Source organism: Melospiza melodia, chromosome 7 (assembly GCF_035770615.1).
Source record: "Melospiza melodia melodia isolate bMelMel2 chromosome 7, bMelMel2.pri, whole genome shotgun sequence".
NCBI classification, from domain to species: Eukaryota; Metazoa; Chordata; class Aves; order Passeriformes; family Passerellidae; genus Melospiza; species Melospiza melodia.
Genome location: NC_086200.1, coordinates 29,237,696 through 29,259,075, shown reverse-complemented (window position 1 = coordinate 29,259,075; position 21,380 = coordinate 29,237,696). Strand labels below are relative to the sequence as shown.

The window sequence follows — 21,380 nt, the reverse complement described above, 5'->3', positions numbered from 1 at the left end:
GGATCATCTGCAGCTCTGATTTGGTTACTCCTGAATAGTAATTTGCTTAATCTGTCACTTTTGAGGTGCTAAATGTCTCTTGGGTGACAGTGTGGCTGTAATTGTGGGTGTGTATTTGGGTGTACAGATAGGTTTTTTGGGTTTTTAATAAAACCCCCTCTTCACTTGAGTGCTGTGCAGTGCAGTCATCCAGAGCTGCTCTGCAGACACTGTTTCCTCAGTGTCTGGATTGTGAGAAAATAAACCATTTCTATTGATGGCTTGATGGAAAAAAAAATAGTTTTAGGATGCTTGTTCTGTCTGTATTTAGACTTCACCTGTTCTTTCATTATTTTTAACACTTTGTTTTGACTGAGGGAGCTGAGCTGTTCCCAGGGGCTTGGAGAAAGATCAAATGTCTGGGATGGGGTACCTTGATTTTTTCCTGATCTTTTTTAGGGAGATAATGTGTCATAATCTCAGTTTTGGGGTAATGACAGGAGTACCATGTGCCACAGTAGCATCAGGTTGTCCTCTGCTCTGAGACCCACCTGCAGCTTTCGTCTTTGGCCCAGGAGAGGTCTGGACAGTCCAGAGGAAGCCACAGAGATGCTGAATTCCAGGAATAAGATTTATGTAAAAGTTGCAGAAAAGTATCTGAAATAAAGATCCTGCCTGTCAGAACAACTTCCATGTGGTGCAAAAATTTGACTTCCACTGAGACAGAGCTGCTGTTACTGTAGAACCTCATGAGAAAAACTTAAAATTCAGATTAATCCATCTGAAACAGGGACAAAATTACATGTTTCAGTGCCTGAACTAGCTCTGACCATGGCCTTTTGGTTGAGGTGATGATCTTTCCTTTTCCCTGAGGTCACCAAGGTAGCTGCTTCCATTTGCAGCAGATAAACCAGGCATGGTTTGCACTGGTTGTGGATATCCATGGCCTTGTGTTGAACAATTACCCTGGGTTTGGTAAATTTACAGAGGGTGGTGGAATTTCTTGGGGTGGGGAAGCTGGCAGGTAATTAATTTTAGTGCTCTTTAGATAACGCAATTAGTTAAGACAAATGAGGGATTCTGGAAGTTTGTGACTAATGCCTGGTAATGCTGGCAGGGGATGGGATCTCTGCATCACTTCCAGGAGGAGCATTGTCCTCCCTCTGCACTGGGGGCTGCTTTCCTCTCCCCACTTCAGCCCAGTCGTGGGGCTGGAAGGGTCTGGGTGACGTTTGCTGCAATGTCTTGGGTTGGGTCATGAGGTTTTCCCGTATCCTGTTGCTATTCCAGCCCATCCCTTCCCTATTGTTGGGAGCCTCGTGGTCACTCTGTGCTGCCCCACAGCCTCCCCTGCCCTGACATGGGTGTGCAGATGTTTCCTCCTTGCCCAGCCTCTGCCAGTGCCCTTTGCAGGTGAACAAACCCTGCTTGGAAGTGGGACTGGGTGGGATCTGGGGCCATCTGGATCCTGCTACTCACTCTGGCCATGGCCAGACCCACCCAAGTCTTCTCCTGCTTTCTGGAGTGTGAAAGGGAGTCCAGGGCTCCCTTTATTCCAAGGTGATAAATCTGGGTGCCTGTTCATGCCTTGATTTCTGGGCAATCCTAAAATAGCCACAGGAATATCAGGAGCAGGAGCTGCTGCCCTCACTCCCTGAGTCTTTAGGTCCAGCAGTTGGTGATTGAGGAATCCAAACTCCCCACATCACACCTGCCATTGCTGGAGTGCTTCCAGCACCTGCACTGATGGCTTCAGGGCACATCCCTGGCCAAATGAGACATCCCTGGGAAGAAAGGAACATGTCCCAGTGCTTTAAACCCTACAAGCCCATAACTTTTGATACCAATCAAGGGGATTCTGACCCAGCTCTTGGCCTGAAGCCCTTGGGAGCAGCACAGCCAGGCTCAGCTGCTCGTGGGTTTATGTCAGGCAGGGCTAAGTGACTTTTAAAGAGTCTTTGGCTGCCTTTCTGCCTGTAGTGGGAAATTGGCCTTTACTGGAAGTGATTCCTCCTGTAGCAGCCCCTGGCTCTGCTGGCAGCAGCCTGTTGGGTTACCCTGGTGCTCTGGCTGGGCTGTGCAGCATCTCTAGGGCCATCAAGACAGACCTGTTGGTCCATTTGCCCTTCCTTCATGGGCAGAGACTCATCTCCTGCCAGACCTGAGTGCTGGAAGTACATTGCTCTTACTTAACAGCAAAGTTTTTCTGCTTTGACAAAATTTGGAGGTGCTGTTTGGTGTGGGAGGAGGGCTGAGGTGTTGGGAAGGGGAAGGGTCTGTGCCACAGTGAAGAATGCAGAGCAAGGAGTGCTTATTGGTTCTTGCCACCTAAAATAGGGAAACCAGACATGGGCTTGATGTTAGGGAGGGGATTGATGGCTCTTTCTGAGCCAAAGTCTGTGTGACTCAAACCAACAGCATCACTGGGCTGGCACCAAATAAAACAGTTGCAAACCATCCGGCCCAGTCACCAGAAAAAGAGCAAGGGCAGAGCCTGGTCCCTGTTGCTGGAGCATGTTCCTTGTCCAGGCTGGGGCTGGCCCTTGGGAAGAGGATTGGTGGATCTGCCTGGATTTACCTAAATTCAAATCCAGGTGACACCAGCACTCCTTCCTGGCAGCCTTGTGTGTGTAGAACCTGCCTGGAGGAAAGAGATGTTTCCTACAGGTAGTGCTGCATGGCAAATTGCAGTGAAATAGCCACGCTGTGATCAGGTGTAGCTGGGTCTCTGGGGGCTCCTGCACATGAATGAAATCCCTGAGTCCTTTGGGGTCGAGGTGAAGCCTTTGCAGCCCTCAGCAGCCTTTTTTAATCAAGCACAAAGTGGAGTTGAGTGATGCCTCCTTGGATGCTCCTCTCTCTCCCAGTCCATGGTACAGGGATGTGCACAGCCCAAGTCAGCCTTGACCATGTACCCACACTCCTGGCCAGGGTTTTTTCTTCTTTTTCAAGAAACAGATTTTCAAACAGCACCACAGAGCATGTCCTCAGTTCCAGGTTAATTCCCGGGATCCGTGGAGCGCAAAGCAACGGAGACGCTCATTGAGCAGAAGGAAATTACAACTTGCTGGCTGAGTAAGGAAGGATCTTTGGTCTCATCCTTCCTCCTCCAACCATGGCCATGCTTTGTGTTCCAGGATTCTTCATACCTCGATGAGCTCTCCAATAACAACTCCCTGTTCTCGTCCCCTGCGGATTCCCTCTCGGACATCGTGGATGCCAAGGACTTCCTGCCCGCCGACAGCCTGAGCCACGTGCCAACCCTGTGGGATGTGAGCACACCTCAGCAGAACCAGATCGAGGTAGGGGCTTGTCTTAGTTTGATAAAAAACACCAACACTGTGTGATGTGAGCACACCTCAGCAGAACCAGATCGAGGTAGGGGCTTGTCTTGGTTTGGTGAAAAGTGCCAATGCTGTGGGATGTGAGCACACCTCAGCAGAACCAGATCGAGGTAGGGGCTTGTCTTAGTTTGATAAAAAACACTAACACTGTGTGATGTGAGCACACCTCAGCAGAACCAGATCGAGGTAGGGGCTTGTCTTAGTTTGATAAAAAACACCAACACTGTGTGATGTGAGCACACCTCAGCAAAACCAGATTGAGGTAGGGGCTTGTCTTGGTTTGGTGAAAAACACCAACACTGTGTGATGTGAGCACACCTCAGCAAAACCAGATTGAGGTAGGGGCTTGTCTTGGTTTGGTGAAAAACACCAACACTGTGGGATGTGAACACGCCTCAGCAGAACCAGATTGAGGTAAGGGCTTGTGTGGTTTGGTGAAAAGTGCCAGTGCTGTGGGATGTGAGCACATCTCAGCAGAACCAGATCGAGGTAGGGGCTTGTCTTGGTTTGGTGAAAAATGCCAATCACTTTTTAAATTTTTTTTTTTAAAATGCCAATCACTGTTTTTAAAATTTTAAAAGTTTAATAGTAATGAAATGGTTTTAAAAATAGTAATACAACTTGAGTAATAATAACTTGGACAATTTGGATTAGGAGAATATGAGACAATAAGAACAAAGAGTTACAGATGTCCAGGTACCTTTTTCTGGGCAGCATAAGCCCATAAAAGGATACAGATTAACAGAGGATTAACACTTAAAAACAATAACCTCTTACATATTCACACATCTCATACATGATGCATAAATTCCATTCAAATATAGGATTCTGTATGGTCAGTGTCAACTTCTTCCTCTTAATCCTAACTGAATGAGGCAGGAAAAAGTTCATTTCTCCTGATAATGAGGCAATAAATTCACTTTCTCTGAAAGATTTAGGTGTCTTGTGGCTGCTATCTTACTGCAAGTCCTTTCTTTAGAAAAATAGTATCTACATAGCATAGTTTCTATTTTAACCTTATGTTATAACCTAAAACTATATTTACCACACTACTTAAGAAAATTAGTACAGCATCACTTTCCAACATAACACATATAATATTAATTTTAATGTTTGTGAAAGGCCAGTCATAAAATATGCATTTTTCACAGTTTGAAATGACAGGTGTCTGCTAAGGAAGGCAGGAGCTTCCCCTAAAATGGAAAATGTAAACCTTCTCCCTCCGAATTGCTGTAAATTTTAAATTAAGGGGTCTCAGGCAAAAATATGGAAGCAGGAAATAACAGTTCTTTATTAGGGAAGAAAATAAAAGGATAAAATAAACAATGCAGTACACTAAAACAACACTGACAGAGTCAGAACACAACCTGACACCCTGTGGGTCAGGGTGTTGGTGGCAGCCCCACTGGAATTGTGGCTCAGCCCTCCTGCAGTGTCAGGGGTGGTTCTGTTGGAGCAGGGATCCTGTAGAGAAGGATGTATTCTTCCTCTGAAGATCCAGTGGAAGAGGCAGCTGCTGTTCCTCTGGGGAATCCAGTGGAGAAGCTGTGCTGGTGTTCCAGAATCTCCAGATTATATCCAGGCAGGAATGCTTGGCTGGTGTGCCAGAATCTCCAGATTATATCCAGGCAGGAATGCTTGGCTGGTGTTCCAGAATCTCCAGATTATACCCAGGCAGGAATGCTTGGCTCCTCCCTCTGGGCTCACATCTCCCAATGGGATGCTGTAGCTCAGCCATGCAATGACATTCAACAGCCTCTTATCAGCAGATGTCTCTCCTGTTGTGGAAGAGATAAGGAAAATGCCCACTGAACAGAAGAAACTGCCATACAGATGGCAAATAGAATACAATTTGCTTGGCAATCCAGGACAGGGCTGCTCCTTTCCCATCCTCCCAACAGACAGGAGGTACCTCAGCCTTCATCCCATGGGGGTTTTACCAGGGAATTAAGAAACCAACCCAGTTCTTTTGGGTGAAGTTTGAGGTGTGGTGATGTTATTTCACTGGTGGAGGGAAGGGGTGAAGTGGGGTTAAGTCCAGCAGGTCCAGGGTGCTCAGGATTGCTGAAGGGATGGACTACAGTAAAACCACCCTGACATGGATCATTAACTTCCCCTCACAGCAGCACCTTTTGTTTGTTCACCAGGGCAAACAATTCAGCAACAATGAGTGAATAACTGTCTCAACTTGAGACTCACCATTTGTGTTTACTTTGTGAGTGCAAGTCCCTGCAGGATTTTACATCCCAGAGTTTTCTGGGGTGCAGGAGCTCCTTGCAGTCCTTCAGCATCACCTGATTGTGGGCATTTTTGGGGCATTTTCACCAGCCTTTTGCTCTCTGCTCTGCAGGGAGTGGTTGGAGCTACATCATCCACATCCACTGGATTTGAGTCTCAGTTCTTGCAGTTCCTATCCATCTGTGCCTCACATTTCCACTCTCTTAGGAAGAATGAGGGGAAAAACACCCAAAGTGCTGCCCCAGGAGGGAACTGGGGTAATCACTGCTACATTTTGAGGCTCTGCTGTGCTCAGTTTCTCTGGCTGTGCTTCCCTGAGCTGTCTGCAAACCTCAGACCAGTTGGAACTTGCAGTTTGAGGCAGCAGGAAGAGAGCTGAGCTATTGGAATGCAAGAAGTGGCTGCAGACATCCCAGGCTTGCAAATTGGATGGTTAAAAATGCTGGAGAGCAGATGCATCCCCCAGGACAGAGGAGCCATGTGCCACATTGCTCCTGTTCTCATATTATTGTTGGGTTTTTTTTATGTAAAAGCCTAAAATTCTGCAGAAATGGTTCTGTGGTGGGTTCTTTGCAGTCATGTGAACTCTGCTTGAGACACTAAATGCCTAAAAAATCCTGGAGTTCTGTGTCTGTGGGGTGGACAACAAAAACTTACTGGGAAATGCTGTTCTAAATGCAGCATGAAGAAAACAAGGGAGAAATAAAGGTTGTGTAAGTGTGAGAATGACTTGTGTGACCACAGCAGGATCTCCAGCAGAGTCCTTGTCCCTGTGCTGTTCCTTGTCCCTGTCCCATGCTGTTCCTCGTGCCCTGCCCTCTACCCTTGTGTCCCGCTGAGCTCTTGGGCTCAGATAAGGCCAATTAACTCCTTGGAATTCCATTTATAAACGACTTCCTTTGGGAAGGAATCTCCAGCTAATTCTGAATGTTGTCTTATCTGTGTTTGCTGAGGCAGTTGGGGCAGGGCTGCTGCTTTTTTTGGGCTGTTTTTCAACTGAGTAACATTTCCTGAGGTGGTGTCAGTGAGGTGCCTCATGGACAGGAGATTTTGGTTTCATTATTGTGTGGAAGTGTACTGGGTAAAAGTGCTGCCAGTTTGATTCACCACTGGCTTCTGCATATTAGTGTGGGATATCAGCAGCTTTGATAATCTTGTCCCTCCCCACATCACCACACCATCCTAGTTTTCCATGGAATTGCAGGAATTTTGGCTTTTGAGCAGTCACTAAGCTGCAGTGATGGAAAATCCATTACATTAAATCCTGATTCCTGTGATCCATCACTCATCTGTGGCTGTGCAGCCAGATCTGACCCACAGTCCACTGCTGGGTTATCAAGAGTGTAGTTTTTGTAGAACTTTTGTCTCAGAGACCCAGACAGAGCAGGAACATCAATCTCTCACAGTTCTGATACAAGGGACATGCCAAGCTGGATGCATCTTGGGGGAGACCCATCTGTGGATCCCAGGTACAGGGACAGTTTTGTGCTTTATTCTCTTTAAAAATAAACATTCCCAGCTCGCTGAGAATCCCTGGATTGAGGTGGTTTGGGATCAAAGTGGAAAGGGCTGCACACAGAAGTGCCTCTGTGTGCCAGTGGGGAGAGCTGTTATCCCAAGGAAAGGAGCTGCATCCAAAATGTTGGCCCTGTGTATCACTCAGGAATGGGCAGAGAGGGAAGAGCTGCTACCCTGTGAAATATTTGCAGGAGCAGCAGACAAAACAGCTTTGATTGTAATGGAGCTGTGAAATAACCTTTTAAAAATAGTCCCTGTCATACATTGTGTTTTCTGTCATCCAGCTCACACATTCCCTGTGTTTTTAAGGCTGGGAAGCACAGCCCAGCCTTGGAAGGCTGTGCCTGGAATTTGAAAGCTGCTGGTGCAGTTTTTGGTTGCTCATTCACAGTTTTGTTCAAGATGTGAGCAGCTTTCTCCCAGCTCAGAACCCAGGGAAGGGATTTACACAGAGAGGGGTTGGCTTGGCAGCCACGTGGGGCTGATTCCAGCCCAGGGAAATCACTGCAAGGTGGGACAAAATGGGGAATAAAGCAGAGGAGAAACAAGTGGAGTAAGAGCAAGGATGTGGCTGTGCAATTATTGGTCTCTCTCCTACTTCCAGCCCTGTGCTCTCATGGATCTGTGTTTCTCTTCTCTTAGCACAGAGGGAGGAGAAAATCAAACCAGGAGGTGAGGGAGGGTAGGGAAAGGCAGGGATTGTGATGTGGGTGATCCATCTCCCACTGCAGCTCCTGCTCCCACCTGCTTTGACCCTCACAGCACATTCTCACCTGTGTGGGTGGTTTTCAAATGCCCCCAAAACAGCCAAGGTTCCTTTGCTTCCTTTGCAATTCCTGAGGTGGAATGCTGGGTCAGGATAGCAGAGGTTTGTACTTTAGGGATTTTTGTGATGCAAACTCAGCCTTGCATTTGCTTCTTGCTGCTGGAGCTTCGAGAACACATCCTGCCCTTCCAGCAGCTCCTGGCCATTCTCCTGTCTGAGACCAAACTGAGCTTGGATTTGTAGGTGGGGATGTTTCACCTGCTCTCCAGATTTGCTGGCACTGAAAACACTTGTTCTGTCCAGCTTCCTTCTGGTAATTCTGACTCAGACTTCCAGGAATGGAGGGTGGGTTTTTTTTCTTTTTCTTCTTCTTTTTATTTTTCTTAAATTTTATTTAAAAATAGGAGTGTTTATGCCTAAGAGCTTCCCATGTTTCTCTGCTGCTGGGTCTGTCATTGAGCCTGGTGCTCTGCACAGGCTGTAAACTTGGAGTAGAGCTGCTCCTGGAGTTGCTGATTGCTTTGGATGCCACCAGCTGCTGGCCTGACCTTGCTCTCTGTCGGGAAATTCCAGGGTGAATTTGTTTGTTGTGGGAGCAGAAAAGGATCTCCTCAGCCTGGAATATCTCAGGAGCTCTCTCTCCTTGTGGAGTGTCTCAGGAGCATGGTCCAGGGATCAGTGTCCAAGGATTTCTGTTGGTGCATGTCCATGTTTGCCCTCCCTCACCTGCACGCTCTGTGTTGCAGCTGTTCTCACCCAGCACACCATTCCCTGGCCTGAACAGCTCCAGTGACCACGTTCCTGCTGTCCCCAACACCCCACTCCTCATCAGCTACCAGGTGAGAGCCTCAGTGGATGCTCCAGGTGACACCCCAGTGCTGGGGGCAGCAATTCTGACCTTTATCCCTTCAGAGGGAGTGAGACAGGAAGCTCAGACACAAGTGCCTGCCCTTTCCCAGAAGTGTGTTGTATTTCCCAGAGGGGAGCCTGGGGATACTTTGGGCTCTGAGGACTTTGCTCTGTGCTGTGGGCACAGCTCTGGGTGCAAAGCTGGGCCAGGTGCCCGCTCAGGGCAGGTTGGGCAGGGTTCAATGACCCCACAGCCCATGCCAGGAGTGGTGCCAACATCTTTCCCCAGTTTGATGGGAACCAGGCAGCTTTTACAGCCCCTGGGGTGGGCTCCCACTGATCTTAGTCTGGGAATGAGATAGATTGTGATTTTTAGGGGGGTTGTAGCTTGGGGAATGGTTTCAGTGGCAGTCTGGGGCTGGGCACAGCACAACTCATGGCTGTAGCTCAGCAAGAACCATCAGCTCCCACTGATCTTAGTCTGGGAATGAGATGGATTGTGATCTTTAGGGGGATTGTACCTTTGGGGATGGTTTCAGTGGCAGTTTGGGGCTGGGCACAGGCTGTCCTTAGTCTGGGAATGAGATGGATTGTGATCTTTAGGGGGGTTGTAGCTTTGGGGAATGGTTTCAGTGGCAGTTTGGGGCTGGGCACAGGCTGTCCTTAGTCTGGGAATGAGATGGATTGTGATCTTTAGGGGGGTTGTAGCTTTGGGGAATGGTTTCAGTGGCAGTTTGGGGCTGGGCACAGCACAACTCAACTCATGTCTGTAGCTCAGCAAGAACCAGCAGCTCCCACTGATGGCTGTCCTTAGTCTGGGAATGAGATAGATTTGTGATTTTTAGGGGGGTTGTAGCTTTGGGGATGGTTTCAGTGGCAGTTTGAGGCTGGGTGTAACACAACTCATGTCTGTAGCTCAGCAAGAACCATCAGCTCCCACTGATCTTAGTCTGGGAATGAGATGGATTGTGATCTTTAGGGGGATTGTAGCTTTGGGGATGGTTTCAGTGGCAGTTTGAGGCTGGGCACAGCACAACTCATGTCTGTAGCTCAGCAGGAACATTAACATTGGGTCAATGCTGTTTCCTTCAGTCTCAGGCTCCTGCAGAGGAGGAAGATGAAGGTGAGGAGGAGGAAACAGAAGAGTTGGGGCACACAGAGACGTATGCAGAATATATCCCTTCAAAGTGTGAGTGTTGCCTTGGGAAGTTCTGTTCACTCCATTGTGCACCAACCTAATTTAATTGTGTGTTTGCTGTGGCACCTCCCAGGCTTGTGGTTTTCTAGGGAAAACTCTACAATGCCCTGGGCTCTGCGTGATGAGCTCTGAGGAGTAAAAACCTGGACTGACCTGTGTTCTGTTGTCATTCAGCCAAGATTGGGAAGCACCATCCTGACCTGGTGGTTGAGACGAGCACCCTGTCCAGTGTCCCCCCACCTGACATTACCTACAGCCTTTCCCTGCCCAGCTCCGTGGCTGACAAAGGCTCCCTGTCTGCACTGCAGCTGGAAGCCATCATCTACGCCTGCCAGGTACCTCCTGCACCTCAGCTGTCTCACACCTGAAGGAAAATGCCTCTTGCAGGGCCAGGTGTTTTAAAATGACTGCAATTTGGGTGATGAAACTCCTTTGGCATTTTTAAATGCCTTTTGAAGGGTTATTTGAAGCTAGGGGCTTCTGTGTGGTCTGCTTCCCAAAGAGACAAGAACCCTGGACTTTTCCTGCAGAGGATTTTATATTTGGGGGGGTCTTTTCCATGAACTATGAGCTTGATCACAACTCCTGACCTTCCCTGCTGTTGTTTGGCTGAGCAGTGCACGTGCATCTGTGGGATGTGTGAAAGGGTTAAGTAGTGCTCTCAGCAAAGGCAAATCTTTAATTTTAAGTTTAATTTTCAGTTCTGTTCTTGATTTTTGCAGCAACATGAAGTTTTATTGCCCAATGGGCAGCGAGCTGGGTTCCTGATCGGGGATGGTGCTGGAGTTGGGAAGGGCAGGACTGTTGCAGGCATCATCTTTGAAAATTATCTTAAAGGGAGGAAAAAAGCTCTGTGGTGAGTTGTTGGTTTTTTTTTTTTTTCCTCTTTTCCCGTAAGACCTTGGAGTAAGTTTGGATCTGGAAGTAAGGAATTCTTTAGTGCTGATGTTGGCTTTAGAGTTGAGTCATGCTGTGGCCTTGGGTAAGTGGTTTCCACCTCTTAGTGCCTGAGTGCTGCCTGTGAAATGGGAATATTCCCCCTGCAGCAGGGATGGGGAGTGAGTCACTGTGAAATAACAGGTTCTGTGCTCCTTGGGGTGAGGTGTCAGGCCTGGCCCTGCTCTCCCTGGAGTGGTGGAGGGTTGTTCCTGGGTGCAGAGCCAGGAATAAGGGGCTTTGCTGCAGATGGGCTGTCACCCTGGGGGCTGTGGGCAATGGCAGATGTGAAAACTCTGCACACTCCTCGTGCTTTAATCAGAGCTGTTAATCACCCTGTGCCCTCACTCCCTGGGGACATCCCCAGGCCCAGCTGCTGGGGGGCAGATAAGCAGCTCCAGGAGGAGATAACCACCCCACATCTCCTTCACAGGTTCAGCGTCTCCAATGATCTCAAGTACGATGCTGAGAGGGACCTGAAGGACATCGAGGCCTCCCACATTCCTGTGCATGCTCTGAACAAGGTAGGAGAGGAGCTGCCCTGCTGCTCTGGGAATCAGGAGCAGCTGGAGGCTCTGGCTGAGCACGTGGGGCAGGACAAGGCTCAGGCAGCAGCAGAGCTTCTGTTCCCTCCTCCCAGCCAGCTCTTCCCAGTTATTTTATTGTGGAGCTGCACAGGGAGCACAGAGCTGTTCCCTGCAGGGAGTGGGAAGTGACTGCAGGCAGGTGCAACAGCAGAACTGGAACCTTCTTTACCATTCCTAAGAAATCCTGTGGAGAGAACAGCTCTGTGAGATGTGCTCTGCTCTCCTGGGCCAGCCTTTCCCAGTGCTGATCCATGGAATCACTTCTCAGAGCTGTAGGGAGAACAGAGATGCCTGGACTGGTGTCTGTTGTGGCCTGTGGTTGAATTTCTGTCCAGTGTCTTCCAGTTCACTAAAATCCTCTCCTCTGGTTTTAATGGTATTGAACAACCAGCTCTTATAAAGAAACCACAGGTGTTTGACACCTCTGAATGTGCTCCACTAAGAGATTGAAAGGGATTTTGTGTTCAGCCCCAAAAGGCTTCAAATGGAACTTTATTCAGCTTGGGACCAAGCCTCCCCTCCTTGAACTTCATTACATGTGGGACCCATGGCAGTGATACAGGCAACAATCTCACCTGGTCAAAGAGAAAATTATTTTCTAGAAGGAATTAAAACAGACAGGAAGGGTCAAAGCAGTCAAAGACTCCAAACTGTTGATTAAAAAAAGGAAGCACTTTTTTTTGCCAGAAAATCTGTGTCCTCGCACGGTCCCCACGGTTCACTGCAGGCTTCCAGATGTGCTGACACATTGGCTGGGGCACTTCTCCAGGCATTTACAGTCCCTGTCATCACAGTAGTTCAGTGCCAAACACAAATGCTGAAGACACCAGCTACCAACAGCTTTTTGCCTGTTCTGAGCTCAGGCTGGGATTTGCTCTCAGAGCATGGAATGTGGGCAGGGATGGGTGTGACATTCTGGGGACAGCAACCACAGTGTGTGTGTGTGTGCTCCTGCTCCTCTTCCTGCAGATTAAATACGGTGACACAGCTACCTCAGAAGGAGTCCTCTTTGCCACCTACTCGGCGCTGATCGGCGAAAGCCAGGCCGGGGGGCAGCACAGGACGCGCTTAAAACAGATCCTGGAGTGGTGCAGGGAAAACTTTGAGGGAGTTGTATCCTTAAAAAAAACAACCAAGAGACAAAAACTAGAGAGAGAGAGAGAGAGAGGAACTGCTGCTTTTAATTGTGCTTCAACAGGGAACAAAGAGCCTGGGGCTGTGTGAAGTCATGGGGAGCAGCCCAGTGCCTTCAGGAGACAGGAATCCCCCACACTCACATCTCCTCCTCCTCCTCCAGGATGTATTTAAGGGGAGGAGGGGAAGAAGCAGCTGGGATTAACCTTTTCAGCATTCCTCTCCCTCGGTATTACAAGACACACCTTGGAGGTGAAGGGAGAGGGAGGGGTGGATGACTTTGGATCTGAAGAGCACAGGGCTGGGCAAACCCAGCAGATTCCACGTGTGGGCCGTGAGTCAGTCCTGCTGATACTGGGACAGGTTGTTCAGTTGCCTGGAGGAGACTAGGTTCTATTTTCTGTCTGCTCCCATCCTCTGGATGAAAATAGATCCTTTTTCCTTAACTGCCACTCCCCTGCAGATTGTGTTTGATGAATGCCACAAAGCCAAAAACGCCAGCTCTACCAAAATGGGCAAAGCAGTGCTGGACCTGCAGAACAAGCTGCCTCGAGCAAGGGTTGTCTATGCCAGTGCCACAGGTGAGCTGCTCTGCCCACAGGGTGGGTGTGACAGTGGCAGAGGTCCCCTCTGAGCTGAAGGGACACCCTGAGGTGTGACTGTGTGTAAGATCCTGTAAGGAGAAGCCAGTGGTGCTGCAGGGCTAGAGAGGAGCTCAGCATGCTGAGATGTGCCCCAAGCCCCATCACTGATGTTACTGTGACTTTTTGGTGGGTCAGATTAATTTCTCTCCAGTTTAACTTGTTCCTGGCCAGCTGTTCCAGCTGCTTGGTGATGTTTACCCATGGAATGTAAGGGAGGGCAATGTTCAGAAAGGTCTCCAAAGGCACAGTGGCAAATGACAACCTCTTCAGAGGTCTCTTCACTTGTGTCACAACTATTCCCAAGTGCTGACGTTGATTTCTGTCCCAACAGGTGCCTCAGAGCCAAAAAACATGATTTACATGAGCCGCCTGGGGATCTGGGGGGAGGGAACCCCATTCCGAGCCTTCGATGAGTTCCTGCACGCCATTGAGAAGAGGTGAGTCCTGCCCAGGGGCCTTGTGTGGGACGTGGTGCAGTGCCCAGGGATGGGGTGGGCAGCATCCCACAGAGCTGGGCTGGGGCTGCTTCTGGAGAGGAACCTGCCCTGTGCTGCCCCAGAGCAGAGGGAAGGTCTCACAGCTGGGGTTCAGAGCTGGGGTTCCAAAGCTGGGGCTCAGAGCTGGAGTTCAGAGCTGGGATTCAAAACTGGGGTTCCACACTTGGCGTTCACAACTGGGGTTCCAAAGCTGGACCCACAGCTGGGGTTCCATAGCTGGGTTTCACAGCTGGGACTCAAAACTGGGGTTCCACAGCTGGGCTTCACAACTGGAGTTCAGAACTGAGGTTCACAACTGGGGGTCCACAGCTGGGGTTCAAAACTGGGATTCCACAGCTGGGGTTCACAACTGGGATTCAAAACTGGGGATCCACAGCTGGGATTCAAAACTGGGGTTCACAACTGGGATTCAAAACTGGGATTCAAAACTGGGGTTCCACAGCTGGGATTCAAAACTGGGATTCCACAGCTGGGATTCAAAACTGGGATTCAAAACTGGGGTTCCACAGCTGGGATTCAAAACTGGGGTTCACAACTGGGGTTCTGATGCTGTTGAGTCAGGGATGGAATGAAAGCCTTCAGTCTTCAGAAGGTGAATCAGAAGGTCGTTTAATAAAGGTAGGGGGTCTTTTATATAATGTGACTCGTTAAGGTGAGACTTGATTGAGGTAAAAACCTCTCACACTCTTGGTGAGCTGTGAATAGCACACTCTGGAGAACCATATCAATAAACAACAGTTACAGAAAGAGGGATAATGATTGTTTTAAATTCTTTTCTCTCAGTTTTCCAGGCTCAGCCTGGGAGAAATTATCTCTGTTCTTTCTTTGACTGTACTGAGAGTATCCACAGGGTTCCAAAGCTGGACCCACAGCTGGGGTTAGACCCAAGGTGGGTCCCACAAGTGCTGTCCTCTCGCAGGGGCGTCGGCGCGATGGAGATCGTGGCCATGGACATGAAGGTCAGTGGGATGTACATTGCTCGGCAGCTCAGCTTCACTGGGGTCACCTTCAGGATTGAGGAGATCCCTCTGGACGAGAAGTACAAGGCTGTGTACGACAAGGCAGCCAAGCTGGTGAGCTTGGGCCCCTTGCAGTGGGAGGCTGGGGTCTGACCGTGCTTTGGGCACAGCCACAAATATGTGGGAGGGTGTGAGGCCCCTAAATGTGGCCATGACCTCAAATGTGTGGTGCAGTTTGAGGGTCTTCAGGATGAGGGAAGAGATGAGAATCTTGTCTCTATGTTTCAGGAGGTTGATTTATTATTTTATGATATTTTATTATATTTAAAATGCTGTACTGTGGAATTTTTCCTCACTCGAGGTCACCAGTTGTGGTGGTGTTCACAGGGGTCCCAGGACGAGGGAAGAGATGAGAATCTTGACTCCATGTTTCAGAAGGCTGATTTATTATTTTATTATATATATATTATATTAAAAGAAAATGCTATATTTATACTAAAACAATAGAAGAAAGGATTTAATCGGAAGGCTTGAAAGGAAAGAAATGGAATGATAAAAGTTTGGCTCTCAGAGAGTCTGAGCCAGCTGACTGTGATTGGCCATTAATTAGAGACAACCACATGAGACCAATCACAGATGCACCCATTGCATTCCACAGCAGCAGATAATCATTGTTTACATTTTGTTCCTGAGGCTTCTCAGCTCCTCAGGAGAAAAATCCTAGTGAAGGGATTTTTCAGAAAATATCATGGCTACACTATACTAAAACTATACTAAAGAAAGAGAAAGGAGACATCAGAAGGCTTGAAAAGAATGATAATAAAATCTTGTGACTGAGCAGAGAGTCCAACACAGCTGGACCATGATTGGTCATCAAGTAAAAACAAACTACATGGAACTAATCAAAGATGCACCTGTTGGTAAACCATTTCTAGACCACATTCCACAGCCATCAGATAAATATTGTTTACATTTCTCTTCTGAGGATTCTCAGCTTCTCAGGAGAAAAATCCTAGCAAAAAGATTTTAATAAAATACGTCAGTGACACAAACATAGGAAGGAAAAGAGGTATACAATGCTTAGCTGGTGTATTGAAAGAATTTAGACATTTTTGCTTCTATTTGGAAGTTCCACATGGAACTTTGGAAGTTTGCAAACCAGAGCTGCACCGTGCTGATGGAGAGGATGCCCAGTGTTGATTGTAAATCAGATTATCAAACCTTCAGCCTGTTCTGATCACCTCCTGCACGGCAGGAGCGACAATGGCAATTCCATTAACTCCTTCTTCTTGTGTTCTCTGCAGTGGGCAGAGGCCCTGATGGTGTTCCAGCAGGCAGCTGACTGCATCGGGCTGGAGTCCCGCAAGTCCCTGTGGGGGCAGTTCTGGTCGGCTCACCAGCGCTTCTTCAAGTACCTGTGCATCGCCGCCAAGGTGCGGCGCCTCGTGGAGCTGGCCCGGGAGGAGCTGGCCAGGGACAAGGTATGGGGGCCTCACCTGGGGCTTGTGTTTGTGAGGGATGAGGTGAGAGATGGGTGAGTCTGACCCATGTTCTTAGGAGGCTAATATTTTATTTTATTTTATTTTATTTTATTTTATTTTATTTTATTTTATTTTATTTTATTTTATTTTATTTTATTTTACTTTACTTTATTTTACTTTATTTTACTTTATTTTACTTTACTTTACTTTACTTTACTTTACTTTACTTTACTTTACTTTACTTTATTTTACTTTACTTTACTTTATTTATGACATGACATGACCGATCACATTGTATATCACATTGTATATAATATACCCCTCACCTGGGGGTTGTGTTTGTGAGGGTCCCCAGGAGGAGGTGAGAGATGAATGAATTTGACTCATGTTCTTAGAAAGCTAATATTTTATTTTATTTTATTTTATTTTATTTTATTTTATTTTATTTTATTTTATTTTATTTTATTTTATTTTATTTTATTTTATTTTATTTTATTTCATTTATGACATGACAGGACATGACATATCACATTGTATATCACATTGTATATCACATTGTATATCACATTGTATATCACATTGTATATAATGTAATGTAATACAATGTAATATAATGTAATGTAATATAATATAGTATTATATTATATATATTCTATTATATTTAATATTCAATAATATTCAATAACATTCAATAATATAACATAACATAACATAACATAACATAATATAACATAACATAACATAACATAATATAATATAATATAATATAATATAATATAATATAATATAATATAATATAATATAATATAATATAAATAATATAATATATAAGATATAAGATATAATATATAATATATAATATATACGATATCTATATATAATATAATAAAATATATATATTATATTATATTATATTATATTATATTATATTATATTATATTATATTATATTATATTATATTATATTATATTATATTATATTATATTATATTATATTATATTATATTATATTATATTATATTATATTGTATTACATTGTATTACATTACATTACATTACATTACATTACATTATATTATATTACATTACATTATATTATATTACATTATATTACATTATATTATATTACATTACTTACATTACATTATATTACATTATATTACATTATATTTATACCTCATGTCCCCTGTGCCATCCCTCATGTCCCCATCACTCGTGTCCCCACAGTGCATTGTCATCGGCCTGCAGTCCACAGGGGAGGCTCGCACCAGGGAGGTGCTGGATGAGAACGATGGGCACCTCAACTGCTTTGTTTCTGCTGCAGAGTGAGTTAAAATCCCTGCTTTCCTTCCTGGGGTGTGTGGGGAAAGCTCTGCCCTGGGGCACAAATCCCTGGCAGGGCTTCAAATGCAGTTTGATGTCACCTCCCCCTGTAGCACAGAGGGGACACTCAGGTGGCTCCTTGAGGCACTGTATCCTCAGTGGGATTATATGAGCTGTATCCTGGATTTTGAAGTCTCCCATGGACTTAGAGGAAGAGCCTGATCCTACTCTCTACACACAATAAAAGAATTGTCAGAAAGAGAGGCAGAATTGTAGCTCAGAGGTAGGTTGTGTGGATCTGGCTCTGAAAAATGAGGCTGTTGACACAGAAGAAATGAGCAGGAGAATTTACTGTGATGGTTGGGATGATGATATGAGGTGGTGTCAGTGGAGTGGTCTGAGGAGTTTAAATCCACCAGTGTTGGCTTTTAGCTCATGTATAAAGCAGGACCTGTGTCCTGGCTGTGTGGCCATTGCTCCCAGCTAGCAGGAGAGCTGCCCGTGCCAGGAGTGAGCCAGCAGCAGCACTTGTGCTACCCTCTGAGCAGAGAGCAAAGCTCCTGCTCCCCCTCCTTCCTGCAGCTTCCAAAACCCCAGCCCATCCCTGAATGCAGCTGTTCCTGCATGGCAGGGGACAAAAATCTGGCATTGGGTTGGGTTTCTGCTGTTCTGCAGAGCTCTTTTCTTCTAATTGACTTCTGCTGCAGGTGGGAGAGTGGGACATGCCCAAGGCAGCCTGAGGCTGGGTCAGGCTGAGCTTTCCTCCCTTGTTGAGCTGGGTTTGGGTTGTTCTGTGTCACTCCTGTGCCTCCAGCCCATTTCTGAAAACCAATTACACTTTGGTGACAGTGCACAGGGCAGGTCTGGCAGCTCCTTGGGTGATTTGGCCCCTTGGATTGGTTTCCATGTCACAAAACTCCAATCTAGGTGACAGCGTGGTCCCTGATTGCTGCTGGAGGAGGGGTCTGTCAGGGGTCTGTCTGTCTGTCCCACTCTGTGGGAATTGCTGCCCACTCCCAGCAGCAGCTCTGTGTTCTTGGCCAGATCACCAAGTGTCTCCTGGCATCTGCTCAGCCTCCACATGTGTGTCCTGGTGTTCCAGCACTTCAGGGGATTTCTGGAGAGGAGTGTGCTGGGAAGGAGCAGTTTAAAGATGCTGAGAAATGGGGTTAAAAATAAACATGGTGCTGTGGTGGGTGGATTCCAGCCCAGGGCTGTTTTCAGGGAGATGGGGAGGGCGAGTGTGGGAAATGAGTGGAATTTCACAGCTGGGAGGCTCCAGAGCCAGTGGTCATTGGGTCACCCCAGCACACAGGACAAGGGGTCATTCCTGGTGTCACATAACTGCTCCAGAGCCAGTGGTCATTGGGTCACCCAGGACGCAGGACAAGTGGTCATTCCTGATGTCACATAACTGCAGACACAGAGCTCTGTCCCTCTGGGCAGCTGTGTGGTCACTGTCCCCTTCACCCCCTCATGCCAAGGCTCCTGGAGCTCCCTCCCCAGTTGCTAAGTCTGCCTTTTCTCACCCAAGGGAGTTGGCATGTCCATCCTCTCACCTGGTGCTTGTTATGTTTGGTCTGGGGTTTTTTTTGTTGTTTTTTTTCGGCACCACCCCATTGCCCTGGGGGTTCATCCACACAGTCAGCCTTTAAACATTTGGTCTGTGATTTTCAGAACAGCCCACAGAAACCTTTGATTTTCATCTTTTTTGACTTTTTTTTTTCTTCCATTCACTTGGAACCACTACAGATCCATGTTCTGTCCCTTGGTTTTGTGAGAAGCAGGCCCACAGGCAGTTGGAGGACTTTGGTGGAACACATTTATTTATTGGATGGCCTGACAGTGGTCTGTGCTCTCAGGGCATGGAGAGGGACTGGGACACTGGGGTTACTGTATTTTTGGTGTAACAGTTTCCCAATGTAGTGTTTCCCATTTAAAACTCCTTCTTGGTTGTTATATAAAGGACCTGCAGGTGCAAGAGCCACCAAGGGCTGGCTGAGGCCAAGCTGGTGGCCATGGATGGGGTGGATTGACCTCTCTCCCATGGAATGTGGGGCCATCCCAAACACACACTGCTAGGTGATAACCAGCACAGTGTTGCTGGCAGCTGGAATAAATTGTGCATCTTACTTTCAGAGGCGTCTTTCTATCACTAATTCAGAAGCACTTTCCTTCAAACAAAAGAAAGAGAGAAAAAGGAACTGGCATTAAAAGAAAACGTAAGATCTCCCTCACTCCCAGCCCAGCCCCTGCCTCCTGCCCTGCTGCTGCCCCCCAGCCACTCAGCTTCTCTGCCTTTTGCCCTTCTCCCCACTCCATGCTTTTGGCTGCTCTCCCTGGTTTTGATTTGCACATCTCCCAGTGCTCCCTCATCCAGAGGAGCAACTCTGGGTTTTCCCCCCTTTTTCTCCCTCTGCTTCACTGCCCTTGCCCTGATCCTTCCTTTTGATCCACGCTGGGGGCAGATGGCACAAGGCCTGGCTGGTGTCTGAGCCCCTCCTGCAGCAAGGGGAGTCCTCCACAACCCCTTACTTAGAGCATGGAAGGTGTCCTGAGGGGGAAAAAAAATAATTTCCCTGGTAATTATTTGTTGTGGCTGCAGGTAAGAAGAGTTTGGGATGTGGAACAGGGGGAAGAGGGGGCAGCAGCATTGGCAGGTTGTGGAGCAGCCTTAGCAAGATGATCCGTGAACCTTTTTGTGCAGAGGGGGCACATTGTGCTGTGCTTTATGTCCCAAAACACCAGTACTTTCTGTGTTCTGCACACTCCTCTGGAGGCAATGCCCTGGGATTCCTTCCCTGAGGAGCTGGCACTGCTTAGAGCCAGCCACATGTGCAGCCAACTCCAGCCCTGCTCAGGAGTGCCTTGTTCTTCCTTTCTCTCTCTTCCTTTGTCTCTCCTGCTCTCCCTCCCTCCCTAAGTGCCACCCCCACCCCAGAGGCTGTGTCCCTCTGAGCTCACACTGTCATTTGGGGCAGGCTCAGCTCTTTGGGGACTCCTCCTCCTGCTGCTGTCTGTGATCTGTCCCTGTGTCCTGCACTGGGGCTGGGGCTGTGACACTGCTCCCTCTCTGCTGCAGGGCGTCCCAGGGGCCGCTGCCCCAAGGCTCTGCGGGGTCCCTGTGACCAAGGGGTTGTCATCAAGATCAGTGATGACAGCAGCACCGACTCGGACATGGGGCTGGACAGCGACCTCACCTCGTCCCCAGAGTCCCTGCTGGAGACAGACGATGTCATCTTTGTGGATCACACCTTCAGTGAGGACAGGGGTGAGCAGGGCAGTGACAGGGAGGGGTGGAGCAGTTCGTTTGGGGTCCCCAGGGTCTCCCTAAGCTGTGGGTTCACTGGGAGCAGCAGGCAGGCAAGGAGACTCCACACAGCTCAGATGAGGGGTTTATTGGGGGTCTCACCCCTGGGAGCAGCATGGTTTGTGAGGGAAAAGGGAGGGAGGGGGAGCCTAGGGGGAAAAGGGGCCAAGAGAGAGTCTTCTCCCACAGCTTAACAGGGAGATTCAAACAGGGAGATTCTTTACAGAGAGCTCAAAGTGGGCACAGAATAATCCTTGGGCCAATGGGATTACAGACCCATGATACTTCAGGGTAGGAGCACAGGCTTGGAATAAACCCTACATTTTGGAAGGATGAGACAAATGTAACACCACAGAGGGGAGCACTGTGTCCTGCAAAGATCCCTTCAGGTTTGGGACAATTTTGTGATCCTAGCTGGATTGTATCCTGGGGTCACTCTTGTGGGGTGGATCCACATTCCCCACTGGATCAGCGAGTGTGGCGGTGTTCACAGGGGTCTTAGGATGAGGGAAGAGAAGAGGATCTGACTCCATGTTTCAGAAGGTTTGATTTATTATTTTATGATATATATTATATTAAAACTATACTAAAAGAAAGGATTTCATCAGAAGGCTAGCT

General features: G+C 47.6%; 1 protein-coding gene across 5 annotated transcripts in view; it reads left to right on the top strand.

Annotated features, from left to right (window-relative positions):
* SBNO2 (strawberry notch homolog 2) overlaps positions 1-21,380 on the top strand; it is a 52,653-nt gene that overhangs the window by 21,949 nt on the left and 9,324 nt on the right. For all 5 annotated transcript variants that reach the window (XM_063161025.1, XM_063161028.1, XM_063161026.1 and 2 more), the window contains 14 exons: positions 3,117-3,281; positions 8,592-8,684; positions 9,787-9,883; positions 10,067-10,227; positions 10,615-10,748; positions 11,262-11,352; positions 12,385-12,528; positions 13,013-13,130; positions 13,525-13,630; positions 14,610-14,763; positions 15,954-16,130; positions 17,357-17,454; positions 19,592-19,674; positions 20,535-20,723. In XM_063161025.1, coding sequence (XP_063017095.1) covers positions 3,117-3,281; positions 8,592-8,684; positions 9,787-9,883; positions 10,067-10,227; positions 10,615-10,748; positions 11,262-11,352; positions 12,385-12,528; positions 13,013-13,130; positions 13,525-13,630; positions 14,610-14,763; positions 15,954-16,130; positions 17,357-17,454; positions 19,592-19,674; positions 20,535-20,723 — 1,810 coding nt within the window. The remainder of the gene's footprint in view (positions 1-3,116; positions 3,282-8,591; positions 8,685-9,786; positions 9,884-10,066; positions 10,228-10,614; positions 10,749-11,261; positions 11,353-12,384; positions 12,529-13,012; positions 13,131-13,524; positions 13,631-14,609; positions 14,764-15,953; positions 16,131-17,356; positions 17,455-19,591; positions 19,675-20,534; positions 20,724-21,380) is intronic.